This window comes from Thunnus albacares, chromosome 9 (assembly GCF_914725855.1).
Source record: "Thunnus albacares chromosome 9, fThuAlb1.1, whole genome shotgun sequence".
NCBI classification, from domain to species: Eukaryota; Metazoa; Chordata; class Actinopteri; order Scombriformes; family Scombridae; genus Thunnus; species Thunnus albacares.
The window spans coordinates 18863110-18884635 of NC_058114.1; the positions used below are offsets into that span (position 1 = coordinate 18863110).

The 21526-nt window shown below is 42.2% G+C and overlaps 1 protein-coding gene across 1 annotated transcript in view; it reads right to left on the bottom strand.

Moving 5' to 3' along the window:
* insrb (insulin receptor b) overlaps window positions 1-21140 on the bottom strand; it is a 79167-nt gene extending 58027 nt beyond the window's left edge. The window contains exon 1 of the mRNA XM_044360924.1: window positions 19517-21140. Within this exon, the coding sequence (XP_044216859.1) occupies window positions 19517-19610 (94 nt within the window). The 5' untranslated portion in view covers window positions 19611-21140. The remainder of the gene's footprint in view (window positions 1-19516) is intronic.
* Between the last annotated feature and the right edge of the window lie 386 nt (window positions 21141-21526).

The following is a 21526-nucleotide window of genomic DNA, read 5'->3' on the forward strand; positions in this document are numbered from 1 at the left end:
TGTGATTTGTCAAGTCTCATTCATAAAAGGAAAACACGCTCTTTTTAGTAAGAACAACCATTATCTTAGGGCAAAAAAAATAACACTAAAGAAGGACGTGAGCCTGTGCCTGTAGGGCAAAATGAGCCTCTTCACACGGAAGCGGTTTCACATTCTGAGTCTCACACACTATATGTGTCTTTCATGCATCTTAATGGAGTGAAACCCTGCTTGCCACCTATTTTCCCCCATTTATTACACTCAACCCCCACCACCACTATGCACAAAAAAAAATTCAAAGTCAAAAATTACACTACAACATGCATCTTAAAAAACACAGAAAAGTCCAAACATATTGCAGTGACCTGCATAGTTCCATTGAGTTGTTATTTCCCAGGTGTAAGCTACCTATTAACTTCCCATTCTGTTAATGTTTAGCCAGACAAACATGTCAACAACCTAGGTACAAACTCTGACCAGCAACACATCAGCGGAATGGTTTAAGTGACTCCTTATAATGGATAGCAGCCAGTAAAGCCTGTAATCACTACGCTGTCAAATAAAACCATGTTGTTTACTACAACAGCATGTTGGCATCAAGGTTGAGCTATTCAGAGTTACATTTTTTCCAGACTGCAAAAAGTCAAACTTAGATATCAAATGGTCACATATTTTAGTAGGTGCCAACTGGTTGCTGTAATGGAGCAAATGTCTGTTGTTGTCACCTTGAAAAAATGTATCAAATTGAAAAAATGTCAAATTGAAATTTAGGCACATCCCAGTAGCCTACTATTAAAAGTTGCTCCTGCTGTCAACTTCCCACTTTTTCTTGTTCTGTGAGAAAATTGAAAATATCCATCATCCGTTATAAAGCAGAAAAGAACACCAGATAGTTACTGTCCATCGTTCGACCTTGGTCTCCCATCAACCCGACAAGGTGAGAAGAGTTACACCAGGCTGTGTACCTCACCATGTGTGTCAAAGCATTTCAACATGTAAATAAAGTATTTAAATGTATCCATATTTCCTCATACACATCTTCACATAGTCAGCTTTATAGCCAAAACAAAAACAACTTATAAAAAAAAAAGACTATATCCATATTTAGTTGTTACACAGCTCATCAGATAAAGATAGTTCAAAACAACAGGAACTCATTCACACCACCTAACCAGCTCACTTAAGCCACACCCTCTATATTAGATACATACTGTAACAGAAACCAAAACACAAAAACACACTCCTTTTTCTCCTATGTGGCAGTTGGTATTATTCTCAGTGATAACGGCAACCTTACACCTCTCTGCCCCTCCTGCCTTATCTCCTGGACACATCAAACAGGCCTACAGGCCACCCACTCGCTGTCAGCCTGCAGCGCTAACCGGATACCTATTGTGCAACACAACAACATAACAAACTACATTACGCAACATCAGCAGGGCCAGGGTGCAACTCACCTCTGCCCACAATGATCTTCAAGACAAACCAAGAGAACAAAAACATGACCTTTTCACTTAAATGTATTTTTCTCACTGCAGATAAGAAATATGATGCTGAAAATTAGGTCTTTTTTCCTCACACAGCATGCTAACCATCAAGCACATATGTCACGTCTCCTGTTGGTGAAGCTTTATTGACACAAAGAAATGTTAGTGGGCCATGAGGGGAAGCAGTAAACGGTGCTGCTGGGAGCTCCCTCTGCAAAATGGAGTCTTGTTTTCGACTGACAGGAACGAGAGAGGAGGAAGGAGTCGGGGGGTGGGTGGGGGGGTCATCAGGGGGCAGATGGGGAAGAGGGACGGAGAGGGAGGGAGAGTAAAGGAGTTGGGGGGAGGAAGGGTTGTTATGTAGTTGGGGGTTGGCTGCGAGAGCCACTGTGTCTTTAAAATAATGAGCCATCTCCTCCCTCTCCCCTCCCAGGTTTAGGAGCAGGGGGACACAGGAGAGGCAAAGAGAGTGAACGAGGAGACGAGAGCAAAAAGAGAGAGGGGGGATTGAGTCAGAAGGAAGAGGGTTGTGGGCAAAGAGGGGAAAGAAGGGATGGGGGGGGGTCAGAGAAATGATGGGAGGGGAGTGAGGAGGGTGAAAGTGTAACCTGAGCCCAGGCAGGAACGCAGAGTGACGTAAGGGACCTACAGGACGGTTGGTGATCACATGCATGAATGGAAGGCCGCTATGGACCACTGTTACATGACAGGCAACATGCACACACAAACTGCCTCATGGGGGGAGGATTGAAGAGGGGGAGAGCTTGCTACCTACTGGCCACAAACACAACAATAAGCAATGTTCACCTATATAAAAACATCCAACAAACTGAGCCTGGATATATGAGGGACGTACATGGGGCAAAAAGACAGAGAAGCAGCAAAATGTAAAGAAAGAGGGAGACACCTGCTGCACAGTTTTTCATCTTTTCATCATCATCAAAAAAAAAAAAAAGGAAATGGTTTACAAAACAGACCAAATGAACTGCTGCTCTAATTTACAATTTGACTTACATCACCACAATAGAGCTTCATATCTGATTTGGAAAAAAACTGGTAGACATTGTGTAGGTAGGGTGGAGTGGGGTGGGGGGGTTTTGGTGGACAATGACCGTGACCCCTCTATAGCCCACCCTCCCACTGAGGACCACCCATAAGCAGACAGCTTGGTGCTCTCACTGGCTATACAAGAGCTCTTAATTACAATAACAACCCAATCAGCCGCTAATGAGCCTGGGGGGGAAAAAGGGGGCCAGGTCTGTATCGGAGCAGGACAGAGAATGGAATAACAGAGCAAAGACTGGAACGTACTGTACCATACTGTGGACCTCTATAGGAGAAATGTGGGCCATCCACCCGCCTTCCCTGTCTGTTTGACACTTAATTTGGCAGCAGGAATGAGAAGAGGAGGAGGAGGAGGAGGAGGGAGGGAGGTATAGGGGGTGTCAGACAAACAGAAACAGCAGAGGAAAAAGCTTTGGAGATGGAGCGAGGTGAACGAGTTTAAGTCTTCAAAGGGAGATTAACAAATTCCCTTACAACATTTTAATGTATATATTTTGGGGTTTTTTTTAAAAAAAAGTTTAAATATACTGTACATGTAACTGCATCCTTGGAAATGTCAGTTCTCTTGATAATAATTTGTGATTATGTGTATTGCGTGAATACCTATGAGCTCTTTTCACACATTCACGTTGTAACATTATCTGAATAAATTGCTGTTTTCAAGATAGCAGCAGCTACTGTTGTTCACACAAACTTCAACATTTCTACTTCAACCTTTACGTTGAGGACACAATCCAGCCACAGTGTGAGGCAGCTATGTGCTGACAAGGGGAGGGCAAAAAATTATTCTGATTTAGATTTAACTGCACAGCAAATCGAGGGTCTGTCGAATGTAAGATGGAAGTTTATGCAGCGTGTTTGAAGAAAAAGAAAACATCTGTCTAACATCTCTCCTTTTACTTTTTTCCCCCCCTTCAATTTATTGCTTGGTTCAAAAGGAATATTAGCCGAGATGTTTCTAAATCATTAGTATTGGCTGTTTGTAATGAGTGTGAACTAAAGACCAAACTTCTTGCTAATTTGCACTCAGTCTACGATACACTAAAGACATCAGTCAAATGCCAAAAGTATTAACAGCATGTGATCAACTACCACAGTCCCATCTTTGCAGTCTCCCCTGGTCAGATATAAAGCAGAATTAGCTCATTGCATAAAGTCACTGTAATTACAGCACAAAAATTACTTAAGCTTGATCAGTGCAACTGAGGTCATAGCGATGTAATGTAATGGCTATCTCTGACAGAAAGGGCCATCTCCACTTTTTCAGTGAGCACCCTCAGCTGCAGCCTCTGTCATAGTGTAGCTATAATTTCAGACAGATTCTTTATTTTTAGAGTTGTGCTCCCTGCAGAGAATTTAATATGCATCAACTAACAGTAGCTGGCTGGCTAGCCCGGTGCTGGCTGGCAGTGAGAAAGTGGATCACAGAGGCAGTTTTAGAAGGTAAGAGTTGAAACCCTCTGTGGCCCACGGACCGGCCATGCCTCTGCCTTTCACTGTAGCAGAGGGCGGCTGCACATTAGCTTAGCGTGAAACCAGACCTGTATAGCATGAAACCAGGTGGCAGCTAACTCGGGACTGTGAGAAGTTTCCCCTCCCTGTCAGCTTAGGCGCACGTTGCCCCTGATGAGGTGATCTGCTGATTATAGATTTGTCAACAGCGCAGTTGCTGAACAAACCCCAGGAGAGAGAATATGCGGCTGCGGTGCCAAGTGGACTGCCAGTGGAAAAATGCATTTGTTTGTTAATATAGCTGTGGAAAGTCCTGAGAAGTAAAGCCAGCTCCCTATGCGCCCACTGCCAAGCTGTGGCTTCTACAGTGAAAAATGATGCTGAGAAATTGCATGAGAGGCATTTTGATTAACATGTACCAACTTGTACCTCCAAAACAAAGAGAGTTGAGGACCAAAATAACAGTACGTGAGCCCGGGAAAGAAAAAGGAGGGGGGCAGTTTTAAAACCTTCTGTTAACAGTCAAAGGGGACAATGACCGAGTGATACAACAAGCGAGTGTAGCTATCACTTGCATCACGAATGACCTGTGCTTCCACATTTGAGGACATCAGTTAAAGGTGGAGGGGCTTGAGAAGGGAGACGGAGCGGTGAGAGAGAGGAGTGGGTGGGTTGGAGCACCTGTTCCTCCATTGCTTCAGCCTCCCATTGAAGAGCATGGCAAAGGGAGCTGGCCTAGCCTATTTATATACAACGCTGGGTCCCGTTACAGCTGTGGCACAGGGCCAGGCTGTGGCAGATTGAAGCGGGTAGAAAAGAGCAACATGCAGGCCCTGCGCTGTCAGATGGCTGGCCAAGAGAAGAGAGAGGCCTAAATCAGATCACACTGGTGACTTTGGCTCGCCTCCATCTCTCTACCTTCCGGCACTGGCAAAGGAGAGAGGAGAAAAGAGATGGGGAGGGGAGGGAGAGGCGAAAGGATAGATACAGACAGAGGGAGACAAAGAGACAAAATATAAACATAGAGAAAGAATGAGGAAGAGAAAAAGAAGTGATGGGGGCAGGCGAGGTGCCGGGTCACTGTCACTTGTTTTTAAAAACAATGACTCACTATTTTCTTGTTCCATAGAGCCTGGTTTGACCTTGAACTCAAGGCTGCGAGGAGGGAGGGAGGGAGGGAGAGGAAAAGAGAGGTGGACGAAGCAAAGTGGAGGAAAAGAGGGCAGAAAAAGCAAGAGCAGAAGTCCATGTCTACCAATACAAACACCAAATATCGACTATGTGGACATGTATAGTTTGACAGTGAAACATGTCTCGTGTCCAACTTACTGTTTATGTAAGATTGATATGAGATGACTGAGAATCTGAGGGTCTTTTCAGCAGCAAACAAAGGCCAAGAATTCAGTCCATATGTATAGCAGATAAGATGGTCATTGTCTTTGTATCTGGAGGTTTTTTTCCTTATGGCCCAGTTCCTCATTCCATTTCCAGCCTTTTTGCTTTCTCCTTCCCTATGCCTCATATACTCCTGCGGCATGGTGTGTTTTACCAACTCACATAAAGGAATGAAAAACGCAAGCCAAGTGCATTAAACATGCCATGCTCCATATGACTAAAAAGCTCTGCCTGCTGTTAGTTGGATGTAGCAACATGTAATTTGTAAAGTAAGCAACAAACACGCAGAATTCAGTTTTTCTGCTTATTTCCATCTAAAAACCAACAAGTCCCCTGTCTAGAAAATATTTGTACATCCAGTAACACACAGACTCCAAAAAAAAAAAAAAATCCCAAAAATTCTGGCCACGCCTTACAAAACGGCTAAACCAGGTGGTGCTCCAAACAAATAAAATCGCATGTTGTGGGGGGGCAGCATTCCTGACATAGTCGACACATTTGGGAACAGACGGAAGACTATGAAACAGGAGCAGGTAATCAACTGCAGGCGGGACTGTGCTTAAGATATAGTGCAGGACGGAGACGACTCACACAGACACAAACACGCACGCACACAACACACTCATATGCAGAGTGAGTAATACAAAAAACATCTGATGTTCCTTTTCATCTTCCCACGTTAGCGAGTGAAGCGCAGCGCAGTCTTGGTGTGGTGAGCCTCGGTCTGAGAGGGAGGCAGTCGGGGCACGGTTGCCCTGCTTGACTTGCAGCCGCACGGCAGCAGCTGCAGGGCCCGGCCCCACCAACGCTCCGACCCACAAACCAGAGCTACACATGGGGCTGGACGAGCTACGCCTGCCTGATGGCTTTGCCAAATCAGCTTCTTCCGTCCCTTATGGCTTGCTTTCTTCTTCCAAACCTGTCTGCCTGCCTGCTTACGACCTTCTACGTTTGAATAGCGGCTATGAAGCTTCTTTCCAGTGTTGAAATATTTCTAAACACACTCACTGCGCTACTGTAGATTGTGCTTTAGCCGCTCAGCAATACGACTGAAACAGAGAAAGAAAGATTGAGAGGGGAAACAGCCAAGAGTTGCGATTGGGACAGCTGTAGCTCAACATGCTAACACTTTCTTTCGACACTTGGTAGTTTTAACCTCCAGCTATAACAGTTTAGAGGTTTAGTATTGCCTGTGTGGTGAATGGACAAGTGAGCTCATCCCAAGCATGGCAAATCCTATTGATTTGACTGGACTGCTGCGAGGCTGCCAACTCCGAGCTACGACTGAATCCAAAATTTGAGGCAAATGAAGAAAAACACCCAGACAGGAGGAAATAATTTGATTCTAACTGCCTTGAAATGAGACTCCAACTGTGTGTGTGTGTGTGTGTGTGTGTGCGTGCGTGTTTGTGTGTGTGTATAGGAGAATATGTGTGTGAGCCGGGGAGACTATAAAGAGGAGTGAGGAGACACGTTAACAAGCAGAGGAGATGGGAAAGAAAGAAAGAAAGAAAGAAAAAAAAACAGGGCAGAATTTGAGATGGAGAAAGCAAAGTGGTACAGGAGCAAACAGACGTCGGGAGAGTTGACAAACCAAGACGGAAAAGAGGGAGAAGCAGAGGGGAGGCTGGAGGGATGGAGAGCAGAGGGGCCAGGTCAGTTTAATGGCCCGTTTGTCTGCTCTGTTAGACCACCAGCTCTCACTGGCTGCTGCAGGAAAACCTCACATACACACACACACACACACACACGCATTTGCACAAACATGCAGACACACATCCTGCCGCTCTTTCCGTATCTCTCCCTCCCTCTACCTTTTCCATTGCTGAGGCCTATACCCACAGCTTCAGTGCCTCCGTCCATTTACCAAAGCACAAACATGTTATGAATCTCTGCAAGAAATCGATTTTTATTACTCTCTGCCCTTTTAACGCCACTTTCTTATATGAATTGATATCATTACACGTGCAGCAGTAGATATTCTGAGCATGTTATCAATAAAACATTCAAACATGGGTTTTTGATTATGGACAAATATCCCCTCCCACTGCTGTTTGTTTTTCCACAAAAAAAAAAAAAAAAACTCCTTGCAGATTCCGAAAGATTTTCTATCGCTGCCCTCCTCTGTTGGTTTTTCCATACAGGATATCCACGAGCATGCTAGGTATGGGCATGGATGGAATACTGACGTCATGCTAACATTCAAAAGGGCCCCCGGGCAACAAATCACTTGCTGTTACCTAGCCTCTGACAGACCGGTCCCTGGAGTGGAGGGTCTGTGGCCATGGCGGTATTGTAAAATGACTTCCATTCATTACGCTGTCATTTAACAGCAAGGCATGATTCAATATGGGCCCCCCAAACTGTAAGTGAATTAGGAATGCTTGATGCGAGCTCATAAACGAGGTGCAAGCTCTTCATCTCTCTGTCCCTTTTCACTCAGCTCTGGCATCAGTCCACTGCTTGCTTTCTCTCAGACGGAGCGACGGTACAGTATCAGCTCTGCCACACTCCTCTCACTCTTAGCCTTTAGTCCTTATGTATCTGTTTTCCTCTCTTTCTTCAAAGCTCAGCAAGTCGAGAGCATGACGCTTAATGACCAGTTAAACATTGTTACGGCAGCAAAGAGCACGTGATGCGTATACGCAGGCCAAAGCGCACACGTCAACAACTATTTATTGACATTAAAAAAAAAAAAAACTAGGGCTGACCTGAATGCTTCAGAGCTTAATGTTTTGCCATAACTGATGCTTACGTCTGTACTCAAATGCTTTGTTTTTTTCTCCCTCTTTCCCAGAACATATTGCGTGCACATGCAGTCAATCCACTGCTTTTATTTGACAAAAAGTTTGAAAGTATATTAGAGATTATGTCTGTTTAAGAGAACTGCATTTATTTTTGTGACTAAACGGCCCCACTTTTGAGTCACATGAATTAATTTAACATTCATTCGTTGCAGGCCGTGCTTACAGACGTTTTAGTTAAGTGTGCAATAATTGGCCATTTCAGTACCAGACTGCTCTGTGCCAACATTTCAATGCTTATTTTGATGAATATTCTTGACTGTTTTGTTTGATATTGTTTCAACCTGCAAAACTTGTGCTGCGGTCTGGAGAAAAAGTTTCTAATTTGCTTGTTAGAGAATTACTTTTATTGACACGCTGTAGGACTTTGAACCAGAGATACACTGTGGCTATTTTGGAAACACACCGTCAATTTCTGTTAAATCATCTTTCAAATTCGGTTTCTGAATACATATTAGAGAGAAATACGCACTACAGTGATCTACAACGCTTAGTTTTCAGCTAGTTATGAAAGGTGGTGAGTCAGATCATCATCTCGACACTCCCTATAGTCGGTTGATTAGTCCAGAACAAAATGTGAGATGGCTCAACTGATTCTCGGTTTCACAAAAACTGAGCTTGTGAGATTTATTTCTTACATGTACCAGGCTACATATTAGTGGGTTCGTTATTACATGTATCACTGCCAAGAATAAAGACCGCTTACAAATTGCAGAAACAAACCGGTTATTAAAAAAACAGTCAACAGTTAATAAAAAAGCCCTAATGAAATCATATGAGCACATAATCTATAATTAAGGGATTACATTTACTGCTTGGCCAGTAGTTTTGCAAGGCATGGCCAGATTTTCACCCATCTGGCTCTATGACTACAGTGGGTGAAATTGTACGGAGAAGCAGCGCAGTGGGCACGAGAAAGAATTGAAGTAAGGTGCTTTGTATAACCTCTTTCTGTTAAGCAGGTGGTTTCCGTCTCCCTCTCCATCTGCTGAGATAATGGTGAGGCTACGGTGAAGAAAGTGTGTGTGAAGAGAATCTTTTTAGGACATAATCCAGCAGTGATAGTAGCAGATTCAATGACTTGTTCCCCCGTTGAACATGACACATGTTGATTGGATAAAGATCCTGACTGCGTAACAGGTACTGAGCCTTTGTGACATTACACAACTGCATTATACAACTACAACTCAATATGTTACTATAGCATGTATAATGACATGACAAGTCCCTACCTTCTGTCGTCACGTATTAAAACTACATAAATAAGTTAAATGGGAGTTAAATGCAGTCAGTCTAGAGTATTTAGAAAGGGGAGGTGGTGGGGGGGGAGCAGTGTAGCCTACTGCCAGCACAGCTAGTCCTGTCACCATAGTAACCCATCTCAGGCTGGTTCATCAGGACAAAAACAGAGCCCACCCCCCCCCCCACCCCTAACCGACACACACGCCGTCAACGAACGCATTACACATACAAGCATCAGTGCTCATAAAACGACACAGAGACGCACACATGAACACACGCAGATGCAGAGCAGCAACATAATCAGAAAAGTCCATGTGACTGGGTGCTGTTGTTCACCATGTGCAGGTGTGTTAAGCATCACTTAGGCCCAGCTGGTGCAAGCAGGCCTAATAAGAGAGGAGAAAACAAAAAAAAAAGAGGGGAGAGAGAGAGAGAGGTGTCAAATGGATGGTGTTCACACCTTTAAGAGGTTTGAAAGAGGAGGCTTTCCCACCCCATACAGAGTGGGATTAGCAGGTGTGTGTATGTGTGTGTATGTGTGTGTGTGTGTGTGCGTAGGTCTGCAGGCTGTGCGCATCTGCAGTGTGAAAGAAAAACAAATCAGCGGATGAGAGTGAACCCTCTTACCCCTGAACGTAAAAGCAAACGGAGGGGGGGGGGGGGAATGAGAGATGGATATGGGAGTAGAGGGAGCTCCGGCGTGAGGCGGGAGAGAGATAGCAAGCCAAGAGTCACAACACTCACAAAGGAGGGAGAGAGGGAGTAAAAGTTGTGGTGCAAACAACTTTCTTCACCCTACTTCAGTTCCCACATTTAATCATCAAATCTGTAGCATGTTTCTCACTCAGGAGTACACTAGAAACAAATGCTTTCTGGCTCGTTGAAGTCCAGGTTTGATTCTGATTTTAATTATTTTATGCAGGAAAGTGAAGGAATTAGAACATCTTATAACCTTCTTTCAAATTTGACCAAAAACATAGCTGGAATCAAACAAAATTGCAAAGAATTGGTTGAATTTGCATGACTGTGACAAATGTCAACTAGGTCTATAAAAACATGACGTGTAAATTAATTTGACATTTACTATCAGTTTTGATTGATTGCTATATCTCTCATTCATCTTTAGTATTCTATGTATTTATCTCATAGGTTGAATCTTTCCGAACTTCTGCTCAATAACACTGATCAACCTTACAGTCCTGTGTGTGCGTGTGTTTGTAATTAACTGCTAAGAGACACACTGGGCTGTGTGTCAAACGGCCACTTCTCAGTCATATGACAGTCCTCAAAATAAATTTAACCCATCAGGTTCAATTACACAGCCACTCCAGCCCAACAAACACACACACACACACACACACACACGCATCCCAGTGCTCGTATACACTCAGATACATGATACAGATACAAAGAGGGTGAACTTTGCACAGAGTTGCGTACATATAGTGACATGCAAAAAATGTGGACACCCCCTTTCGGTTTTTGCATCAACGATGGAGCAACAAAATTAAGTTTGATTTGATTTTTGTTTTGTCTGAGATGCAAGCAATATTAGTAGAAAAGTTTATACGATCGACAGCATAATTGGCTCAAAAAGCAGAATTACTACAATTGTAAGTGATAATCAATGTTCAAAGCGTGTGGTTACAACCTGAGCATTATCAAATATAAACATTATGTAAATCACTGACACAACCAAGCCTTCATGTCACATGTGGTGCACTTTTAATGTAAGATTAATTTTATACAGACATGGCCGAAATTATTGGTACCCTTACATTCTATTAAAATAATGCATTCACCATGAACAATGTTGAAATTAAAAGATATTTTATTATCGATGCATGTTTATGTTTATTCTACAAAGACATTCTAATATAGCCTGTTACTTGTAGCCTGTAGAAGTTGTAAGAAATAATTGATTTGTAGTGATACTTTAAGCAGACTATTGTGTTTTAATTAGTGTCACAGGTGTTTTCAATCTTATAATCACTCATGCAGCCAGTTTAAAAGGAGAAAATTACTGACTCTGCTGTTTTGTGCCACTGTGTGCATCACATTGAACATGGAAAACAGAAGGAAAACTAGAGAGTGGTCTGAGGACATTAGAAAAAATGTAATAGCCAAGCATGGTCAACGGAAAGGTTACGAGACCATCTCAGAAGAGCCTGATGTTCCTGTGACCTCTGTTGCCAATGTTACCCATGGAGCCAACATCTCTGGACGTGGTCGCAAGAGGAAAATTGGCCCGAAATTGAACAGAAGGGTTGCTCAAATGGTCGCGAAAGTACCAAGAAAAACTTCAATACAGATCCAAGCTGATGTTCAAGTTCAAGGTACAATAGTTTCAAGTCGCACCATCCGTCGCTGTCTGAATGAAAATGGGCTCCATGGTAGAAGACCCAGGAAGACCCCACTTCCAAGAGAAAGACACAAAATAGGCAGACTAGACTTTGCCAAAATGCATGTTGACAAGCCACAGTCCTTCTGGGAGAATGTGCTTTGGACGGATGAAACAAAATTAGAGCTTTTTGGTAAATCACACTAACCTTGTGTTTACAAAAGAAAAGAGAAAAGTACACCATGCCTACTGTGAAACATGGAGGAGGTTCAGTGATGTTGTGGGGTTGCTTTGCTGCCTCAGGCACTGGGTTTCAGGGCACAATGAAATCAGAAGACTATCGAGGCATTTTGGAGTGAAACATACAGCCCAGTGTCAGAAAGCTGTGTCTTAGTCACAGGTCATGGGTCTTTCAGCAGGATAATGACCCTAAACATATATCAAAAAGCACCCAAGAGTGGATGAGAAGAAAACGTTTGACTGTTCTGAAGTGGCCTGCTATGAGTCCTGATCTGAATCCCATTGAACATCTGTGGAAAGAGCTGAAACTTGCAGTTGGGAGATGGCACCCATCAAACCTGAGAGAACTGGTGTAGTTTGCTCAAGAAGAGTAGGCCAAACTACCAGTGAAGAAGTGTCGTAACCTTATTCAGAGTTACAGAAAGCGCTTGACTGCAGTTATTGCCTCAAAAGGCTGTGCTACAAAATATTAAGTTAAGGTACCAATAGTTTTGGCCATGACATTTTCATTTGTTTTATTGTATTAAATAATATGTTAAGTTGTAAATCAAAAGTTTCAGTTATATTCAATGTGAAATAAAGAAAGATGGATACCATATACTTCTGTCAGTTTCAACTTACATATATTTGAGTGAATTCGAATCTCATCATTTAGTTTCGAAATTTCAGGGTTGTCCAAAGTTCAGTATAAAACTGTATATGCACAGAAGATTTTATCTACCAAGTTGTTCAACTTTATATTACATCTGTCCTATGCAGCTATCATGGCGACAACAGAGACCCCCATTTAGCCGACCTTCCTCGCTCATGTCTATGCTAATGTAGATTAATTTAGAAACACTGTTAAAAATGTCAATTCCACAATTGCTTACATAAAAAGACTTCAGTCCATCCAACAGGCGTCAACCGCTTGAACCAGAAGCTTTACCTGGTTTCTACCAAACAGGTTTTCACTATTTTTCAACAGTTGTTTACAAAGCAAAAGGTGAACAACTGACTGTACCAGGGAGTCTTTTTGGATGTGTAGTTAGAGCCGGGACCACAGGACGATATATACACAGGATGTTCATCATCCATCACAGTCATTTTCAACTTTACCAACTTCGGACAGCATCTTTGCAAAAAAAAAAAAACCCCAACGAAAAAACCACACTGATGGTCAAAAATATCACGCCGCTGTGGATGGACGGCCAAAATGGAGAAAAAGAAGATGGATTTTCAAATTTACTCACATTAGGACAAGGACATTGTCTCAGCCAGTGTCTGGTCCTGCCTGCAAAAGGGCCCCAAAAGATCCCTTTGCTGATCCCCGCATTACAGGGACGGCTCAACGTGGATTTTACAGTGTGAAGTCACCAATGGTTAAAATAGGGCAGATCCAAACAGCAACAAGGACTATCAAATCAGATTGTTGCAGCATGGCGTAACGGCGCACTCTGTGTTTGTCTGTGTGTGTGTGTGTGTGTGTGTGTGTGTGTGTGTGTGTGTTCCCCAGCATCCCATCCCCTCCCAGCTAGACTACATTTCTGTGCAGTGAGCAGAGGTTTACATAAACAGCCACAGTTCTCTATCTAGGAATGGGAGTCAGAGAGGATGGCATCGGCTAAGCTTTGTATTTTGAACTATAGTTCTGCCTATCACAGGACTGTAGAGACAGATACACTTATTCCAATTGTTCACTTCATTTACATCCTGACATGATATTGCGATGGATAGGGAAAACCTCCTCTGATCCAAGTGTTCTCAAAGAATTGCATCTCAGGGCTAATTAGAAATCTAGTGACAAATCATCAATCAATTTTCATTTCAACTTTAATTTCTGGAATTTTTAGCCACCTTTCAAGAGAACTATAATCATTCATTAGTTTATTTTTTACAGCAGGTGCAGTAGCAGCTATACTCTTTAAAAAAATGTCTTGTCACTTGTTAATAAGAGATAATATGCATCTTTGTAAAAATCTGGCTGTTAGAAAGGCTATAGCTGTTTTTTTTCTGACATCTTCCATCAAAAGACCTCAATCTAAGGACCACCACTGGGTAATCTACCGCAGTCTCAAAACATCGTGGCTGAAGCAACTATTAACGTCTCCCAAAAAAGCATGTTATGTTCAAAATGCAGGTGACATTCTCTCTCTTTCTCTCCATCTGTCCATCTAAAACTTATTGTTTATTACCCTACTTGTTGAGCAAACATGTTTACCTCCTCTTCATTTTAAAGACCTACACTTAGCAGCCCAACTCTGGTACTTTTGGTACTTTTTTTATGACATCAAAGTGACTCAGTTTATTTTCAGATTTTGGATCAATTCAGCAATGACAAATTCAAGAATATCAATGAATACACTAGAACTGTGATTCTGGCTTCGGGCTGTCCTGTTAATAGTAATGGACACTGAGGCTCGTTGGTATTGTAGTATTTAGAGTAATTTCACACACCAAACTGACAGATAAAAGTTGTCATAGCATGATCCTTTAGTTTAGTTAGATAATCCAGTATCAGTTGGGTTATTCTCAGTGTTAAACTTCTTAAAATGAGATAACAGATCTTACTTTTGTATGAACTTGTTTGTAGACTAAAAATCAAAAAAGGGAGGTAATATTTGGCCAAGAACTGCTTAAAAGTTATCCATGTCAATGTCAACCTTCAGCATGTCTGCACATTGTGCTTCACAACAACACTTAAAAACTAGACAAATCTTAAGAGACTAACAATATGTGTTAAGTGTCAAATCTGATGCTGTTTTAAAAATCAAGAACTTGTTGAGAATACTGCGATCTGTGTAATGATCTTTTCTCCTTCACAAAGGCTGAATGGGGGAAATCCTTCCACCCTTTTCAATTGATCACAAAATGAAAACAATGTCAATGTCAATGTCAATCAAGCAGACAAAACCGAACACACAAGCAAACACGTTACAGGAATGTATTTGCTTGTCGGGCCGATCAAACTGTGAATTGCGGGAGTCAAAAGGTCAGGTTGTGTTTTTCATCCTCCGCTTGCATTGCTATTGGAAAAGACTGCCTGGAACACACACGCAAGATGAACGACAACAACAACAAAAAATGCGTTGGCAAGTTAGGAGAAGTTGAAAGGGATACTTGGAAAGATAAGAGCAGAGGAGGAAGCACTTAGGAAAGGAACCCCAACAGTTAATTTCCTTTAGCAGTACATATTGCCTTCCTGGCTAACACTCGAAACGCAACACACAGCTGGTGGAGCCTCAGTTCATGACCCTCATTGTCTGCTAGCTCTGTGAACATGGACTACCCAAACATACAATGGCAATCTGCAATCAGCAGTGGGGCTGTATTGTGAAAGCCACGATTCTGCATGGAGCCCATTAAACATACAGTACTGGCTGGTCTAATAGCGAGGCATGAGAACAGCAGATAAAACAGCTATTACTGAAGCAAACAACAACACTGCGACAGGAAATTACCTGTGACTCATTTTGAATACTGTATGTTTGGTAAACGGTTAATGACAGTAACTGTACATTTTATAGTTTCAATGATACACCTTCATATCAGCTACAGGAGTATTACTATCTTGATTCTACTCAAACCTACAAAAAATATTACACAATATATCTAACCCTAACTATTGAAGTCACATTTAGTCCATAATTTAGCCTCGCTATCAGAGTAAGCATTGTAAAGCTTTGTTATTTTTTGGCTCATATATGTTTGTGAACTTGTATACCAGAACAAATCAAATCTACTAGAGCCGAATAGTTGATCCACAGAAAATTGATAAGCAACTAATTTGATAACTGATCCATCTTTGAGGCATTTTTCAAGCAAAATGCTGAACTTTTGATGGTTCTGACTTCTTGAATGAGACGATTATCTTTTCTTTTCTTGCCTTACAATATTGCAAACTGCGCCGACAAAACAAGCAACGTGAAGACATCACTTTGGGTTCTGGGAAATAGAGCTGGGCATTTTTCACTCTTATGACTGTTACAAGGTATTTAAATTTGTAGGTAATAATGCAGACAATACTTATGTTTGACTACATTTACAGTTAACTAACTGGCGACTTAAATATGGGTTAAACTGACTACAAATCAACTTCTACAAATTTATTTAAATGCAGATGCTTTCCTTCCTTTTCAACAGGCCATCACATGAACACAATAACGTCCTCCAAGATGTCCTGATATAAAATAACGGATTCAGCAGAGAAATGCTCACTCTGCTTTGCTTTTATCATGACATTTTTCACCTCTGCATTATTCATTGCTTTCATGTATTAGGACAGCTCGTCATGCATTAATGCTTGCTAATTTCACAACAATACACCTCAACAGTATGTCCATTTGATGAATTGGATGTGTGTGTGTGTGTGGGGGGGGGGGGGGGGGGGTCAAGGGGCCACTCAGGGCACATGGGCTAGTGATAACAGGCAGCCCACTCTTGAGCCTGCCGCTCTAGTACACACTGTTCTCATGCATAGCCACCTCCTCTGGACCCACACACACACACACACACACAGATACACCGAAAACATACATTGCCCGGAAGTGGGCAGGTCAGGAGCTGAGAGATGAGATCCTGCAGACAGCACAGGGTGGCTGGGGTGCATACTGATAAACGTGTACACACAATACACACACACACACACACACACAGTGACACATGCACAGGCACCTACATGGTGGGCCACTTCAAACACATTCCACAACATGCACAGCATTGTCGGAAAATGCCACTGTGCACTTCAGTGAAGAGTGCCTGAGTATCCAAATGGGCTGCAGACAAACTCACACACAAATGGAGGGCATCTCTACTTGGCCATCCTCCTGCTGCAGCCCTAATTTTATAAATCAACACATTAATCCATCAGCTGTAATGGAAGATCACAACTATTCAACTGTTCTTCCTGAATAAAGAAGACGTTTTTGGATATTTAACTCAGATTGTCAGAGTGGGAAATGTGTGAGGCTTTAATGCAGCTCTGTGTGACAGGGCGGGTTACAGAAGCACATGGAAAGCATACATAACAACACATGCACACACACATACACACTACCCCTTTCCAACAGAGCTGTGCTTACAAGCCTGAGAGGAACAAGAAGGGGGCAAGGCTCCCAGTTGCACAACTTGTTTTTCGTGAGTTAGACCAGGAGACAGCTCAGCGATTACTTTAGAAAACGGTTTGCTGATAACCGTGACCAACAGGACCATCAAAATTCAAGCTAACAACAGCCTGTAAAAAGCTCTTTATTACATTCTCTAGAGTGCAGTCAGCAGATCAGAGCCACAGCCTGGTTTATATATCAATACTGTTTCCCATGACTGAGGTGGAGATGTCAGGCAGCGTGTGGATTCAGAATGAAATATTCAAAGTATTTTGGTTGTTGTCCCCCCTTTAGGCGTAAACATCTCAAGAGTGCCAAATATGGTCACTTCCCAGAGAACTGAGAAAATCAGGAACCAGAAACAGCCAATGACATGTACCCCACTCCCTGAGAGACAGACAGGGAAAAAGAGAGAGAAAGAAAGAAGAAAGAGGAAGGAGGGGTGCCAGCAGCCCAGTCTCATAGGACCCCTTTCAGGGGCCTCTGTTCTGTCTGCATACATGACCTGTGTAAAGTGTCCAGAACATTTCCTTTGAACCTGGCCACTGGGAGCCATTTTTAAGTAACACAGCTCAAAGTCTGAAGATCACTAATGTTACTTAATTGAAGACAAGAAACAGTTAATTCTGTTTTATCAATAATTTAATTAAGGTGATTTTAAACTGGTCAAACTGCTCACTGTGTCTATCCACGTGGATTACGTTCATGTACTGAAACACTTTGTGAACTTGTGCAACACATCATCTAAAACACTCAACACCAATCTCAAAGGCATAAATGTAGGCCAAAGGTTAAACCACAGATATACAAAAAAAGTGACAATGTGTATTAATTAATTTTAATGCATCTGTATAGCAGCCAGTTAATTTGTTTTACAGACATTCATTCATTGAAACTGAGATGACACTACACTACTAAGTTTATCACATGCTCAAATGTATTTGTTGCTTTAAATAAAGTATCAAGGTCCACTTTTTGCCTTTCGTTCACTTCTCTTCCACTATCGACTGCCCTTTAAACAACAGTAGATATAAGAAAGACATGGCCGAAGTAAGAATTATAAAAATTATGACCAAAAATATACACCTAAATCAATTTTATGACAGAACCAATTTAACCTCATATTTCTTTATATCATTTTACCACATGATGGCTTGCCAGAGTAACACAGGGGATAATCATGATCAAATAACAACAAACACAAAGAAGGGAGGGTACAGTGGTCCTCACTATCACCTATAGGTGGGCTTTTCCTTCCACTATATTCCTGGTTTTAATGCTGCAGCAGCAGCTTGCAGTAATCGCCCCAATTGAAAACTAAATTCCCTGCAAATGATCACTCCACTGATATTATTAAAGCGAGGTCATTAGGCAGTTTACAGCGGGATCATTATCTTTCTCAGCACTGTTTAGATTACACGCCGTTACATTATTATCAAGCTCCTAATTCATTGATAAAAAAAACACACACACACACAAAAAACCACACACACACAACACGGAACAGACATCCTCCGTAGAGGAAGACGCCCATACTTTAGTCGGAACTAGAGCAAAAGAGCGATGTAGGCTAATCCGCCACCTATAAAGAGACTTCTTAGCGTCGGCGGCTAATTTGTTTACGTTCAGGCTGCAGCAGCGCCGTGTGTGTGTGTGTGTGTTGTTGGTGTGTGTCTGTCGCCATGAGAGGCCTAGCTGCGCTCACAGGGCCAATCCTGCTACTCCCAGTTTAGACGCGCTGCAGCAGACCACCCTCGTCCAGTTACAGCAACTAATCTGGCCCTGGGGCTGGCTCATCCGACACAGGCCGCTACAATATGTACCTTTAAGAGACAGCACGAGGGGGCGGGGATATTCCTCAATGACTTTTACGGAGGAATATCAATTATTAGCACGCAGCCACGCATATGAGAAAACCGAAATTACCAGCTCCTTAATTAGACCCCATACTACACTTTACGCATGCGCCAGAATAAAGGCGAGGGACTCATGAGGGAAATTAATTGATAAAATAAAGACAATAAATTTTTCTGAGCTCTCTCATCGCTATAATATTCCTTCTGGTACTTAAATAAGATTCAGTGGTACTACGGAATATCTTGTTTTGTTTTATTTATTTCAAGTATTTTATTTGTTCGACAGTCACAAAATATTTATATTGTAATTTACAGTGTCTAAATAATTAAACCCTGTTGCATGTTTTCGGGTGTCTTTATCAAACTTAATGGTAGTTTATGCTAAAAAATACTGCAATAAGCTGACAAAAATTTTGAATTTACATTTGTAATATCTAGTATATTATGGTATTTAATTAAAGTCAACAAATAATTGTGTAAACTAACCAGTCCCCAACAGTTGGATGTTAATATGTGCAATGAGAAACATACAGCAACATTGATCAGGAAAATTTTAAAAAACAATACTTACTTTCTCCATTGATGAGTCCACACTGGCATATAATACAGGCGCAGATGATAAAAAACACAATTTGTGCTCGCAGCTTTAGCGTCCACCGCCTCATTTTGACTTGAGGATAAGTTGTGCTCTCCTCTTGAAGCTTCTCCAAAAAAGAAAAATAAAAAAAAAAAACTCCAATCTTGAAGGAGAAATGTTTCTTTCAAAGGCGCTGGGATATCAAAAAAAAGTATTCAACAATTTCTTAAAAACTTAAAAGCTCCGATATAATCAACTTAGTCGAGGTTGCCCCCCGTAAACCGGGGGGTAATAAATGTATGAGTATCTTCCCAGCCAAGTTTGTGATGTATGTGAGCCCTGGAAATAATTGCAGACCACTAAATAACGTGATCTTGGGTTCTGACGACACATGTACGAGTGAAAATCTTCATCTTCCATAAGTGAAGGCGACAGTCCGCGTTCATCTGTTTGGTTTCGCTGTTCCACTCAAGAGAGAAATAATAGTATTATTAATAATAATAATAATAATAATAATAATATCCCACACGCTGAGGGCTAGTCTGGAGGTCCAAGAAGGAGATCCACTGGCTCATTTCTCTGTAATGCACTGCTCCAATGAGGAAAGACCCACTTCAAAAACAAACATTTTCTCATGCACAGCGTTTAAAAAGCAGCCTCCTCCTCCTCTTCTGTTCTTCCAGCAGACATGGGCTGAAGTTGTGGATATCGCCCAAACACAGAGCCAAGAACGGGAGTTGGCAGTGGTTGGGGGGGGTTAGTGGAGGGGTGGGAGGGTTGCGCTCTCTCTTTTTGAAGTCCACAGGTCTTTATGGTCCCCCCCCTCCCTCTGTTTGCTGGTATCTTCTCAAAAGCTCACCCTTTTTTTTTTCTTAAGACAAACGGGAGCACATCCCAGGAAACTCCTCCGAACAGCTACGTGCAGCGACACAGCTTTCTTTCCCCACTACGACCTTCCTCTGAACTCCTTCACCCCCGCTGACCACCACGCCGCAAAACGAAGGAGCTCCCATAAAACGGTAGAAAAAAAACGAAAGAAAGAAAACAACAGAGGGAAAACTTGAGGAGATAAATGTTACTTCTTTTCCTTTTCTACTGTGAGTGGTGGGGGGGGAAACAACGGCCGCGTTCAACCTGCACGTTGCTGTGAAGTGAGAAAACTCTCCACCACGCGCCGCCCGTTGGCTTTTTCTCTGATTAACGTTAGCTGATGGGGGAAAAACAGCTAACGGTAGCTAGCTAATCCAAAACAAACCAGGTTTCAGTGTCGGCGATAGAGTTAAAATAAAATAGAAAAAACGCACACACGCACACAAAGTAGGTATCCCGTCTCCGATAGTCAAAATAGGATGAGGTAAACAAACATGAAAAGACTTTAAAAAGACGGGTCAAGTGTAAAAACTTGGATTCCCGTTCCGTTTAGCGATTGCTCTCCCTCAGGTTCCCCCTCTTTCCGTCTCTCTTTCTGCGAGTCTCTCCACCAGTAAACAAGTCCTGCCAGTCACCTCAGCTGGGCCACACATGGCCGGCCGCAAAACCCGGAGCGGAGTACCCGTCGCTCAACCACCACAGTGCGGATCTGGAGTGTCTGAGCCCGCGCTGCCGCTGGTGTCGGTACACCGGTGCTCTTTGTCAGGTGGGGGAGGGGGGGCAGAGGGGGAGGTAAACACACATTAACACCCTTTAACCCTTAAAAACTGTTCATATTCTGATCCTTCACAGTTTTCCCCTCATAGTTAGTCTCTATACCAAATTTCTGAGCCACTAATCATTCATGAATACCTGATCAGTCACAGATAAACGGCTGATTAATCCTTAATGGAGCTTTCAGAGAGCAGAGAGAGTCTATTCTTTAGTTTTTACACTTTTTGTTTATGGAGAAAAAACATTTACAATCACACTATATAAAAGTCATATGTTTCAATAAAACAGGAGAAAATAACAATTTAAATTAATTATATTAAATATGAATAATGCAACAGTATTTTTGAATGGTGATTTTTT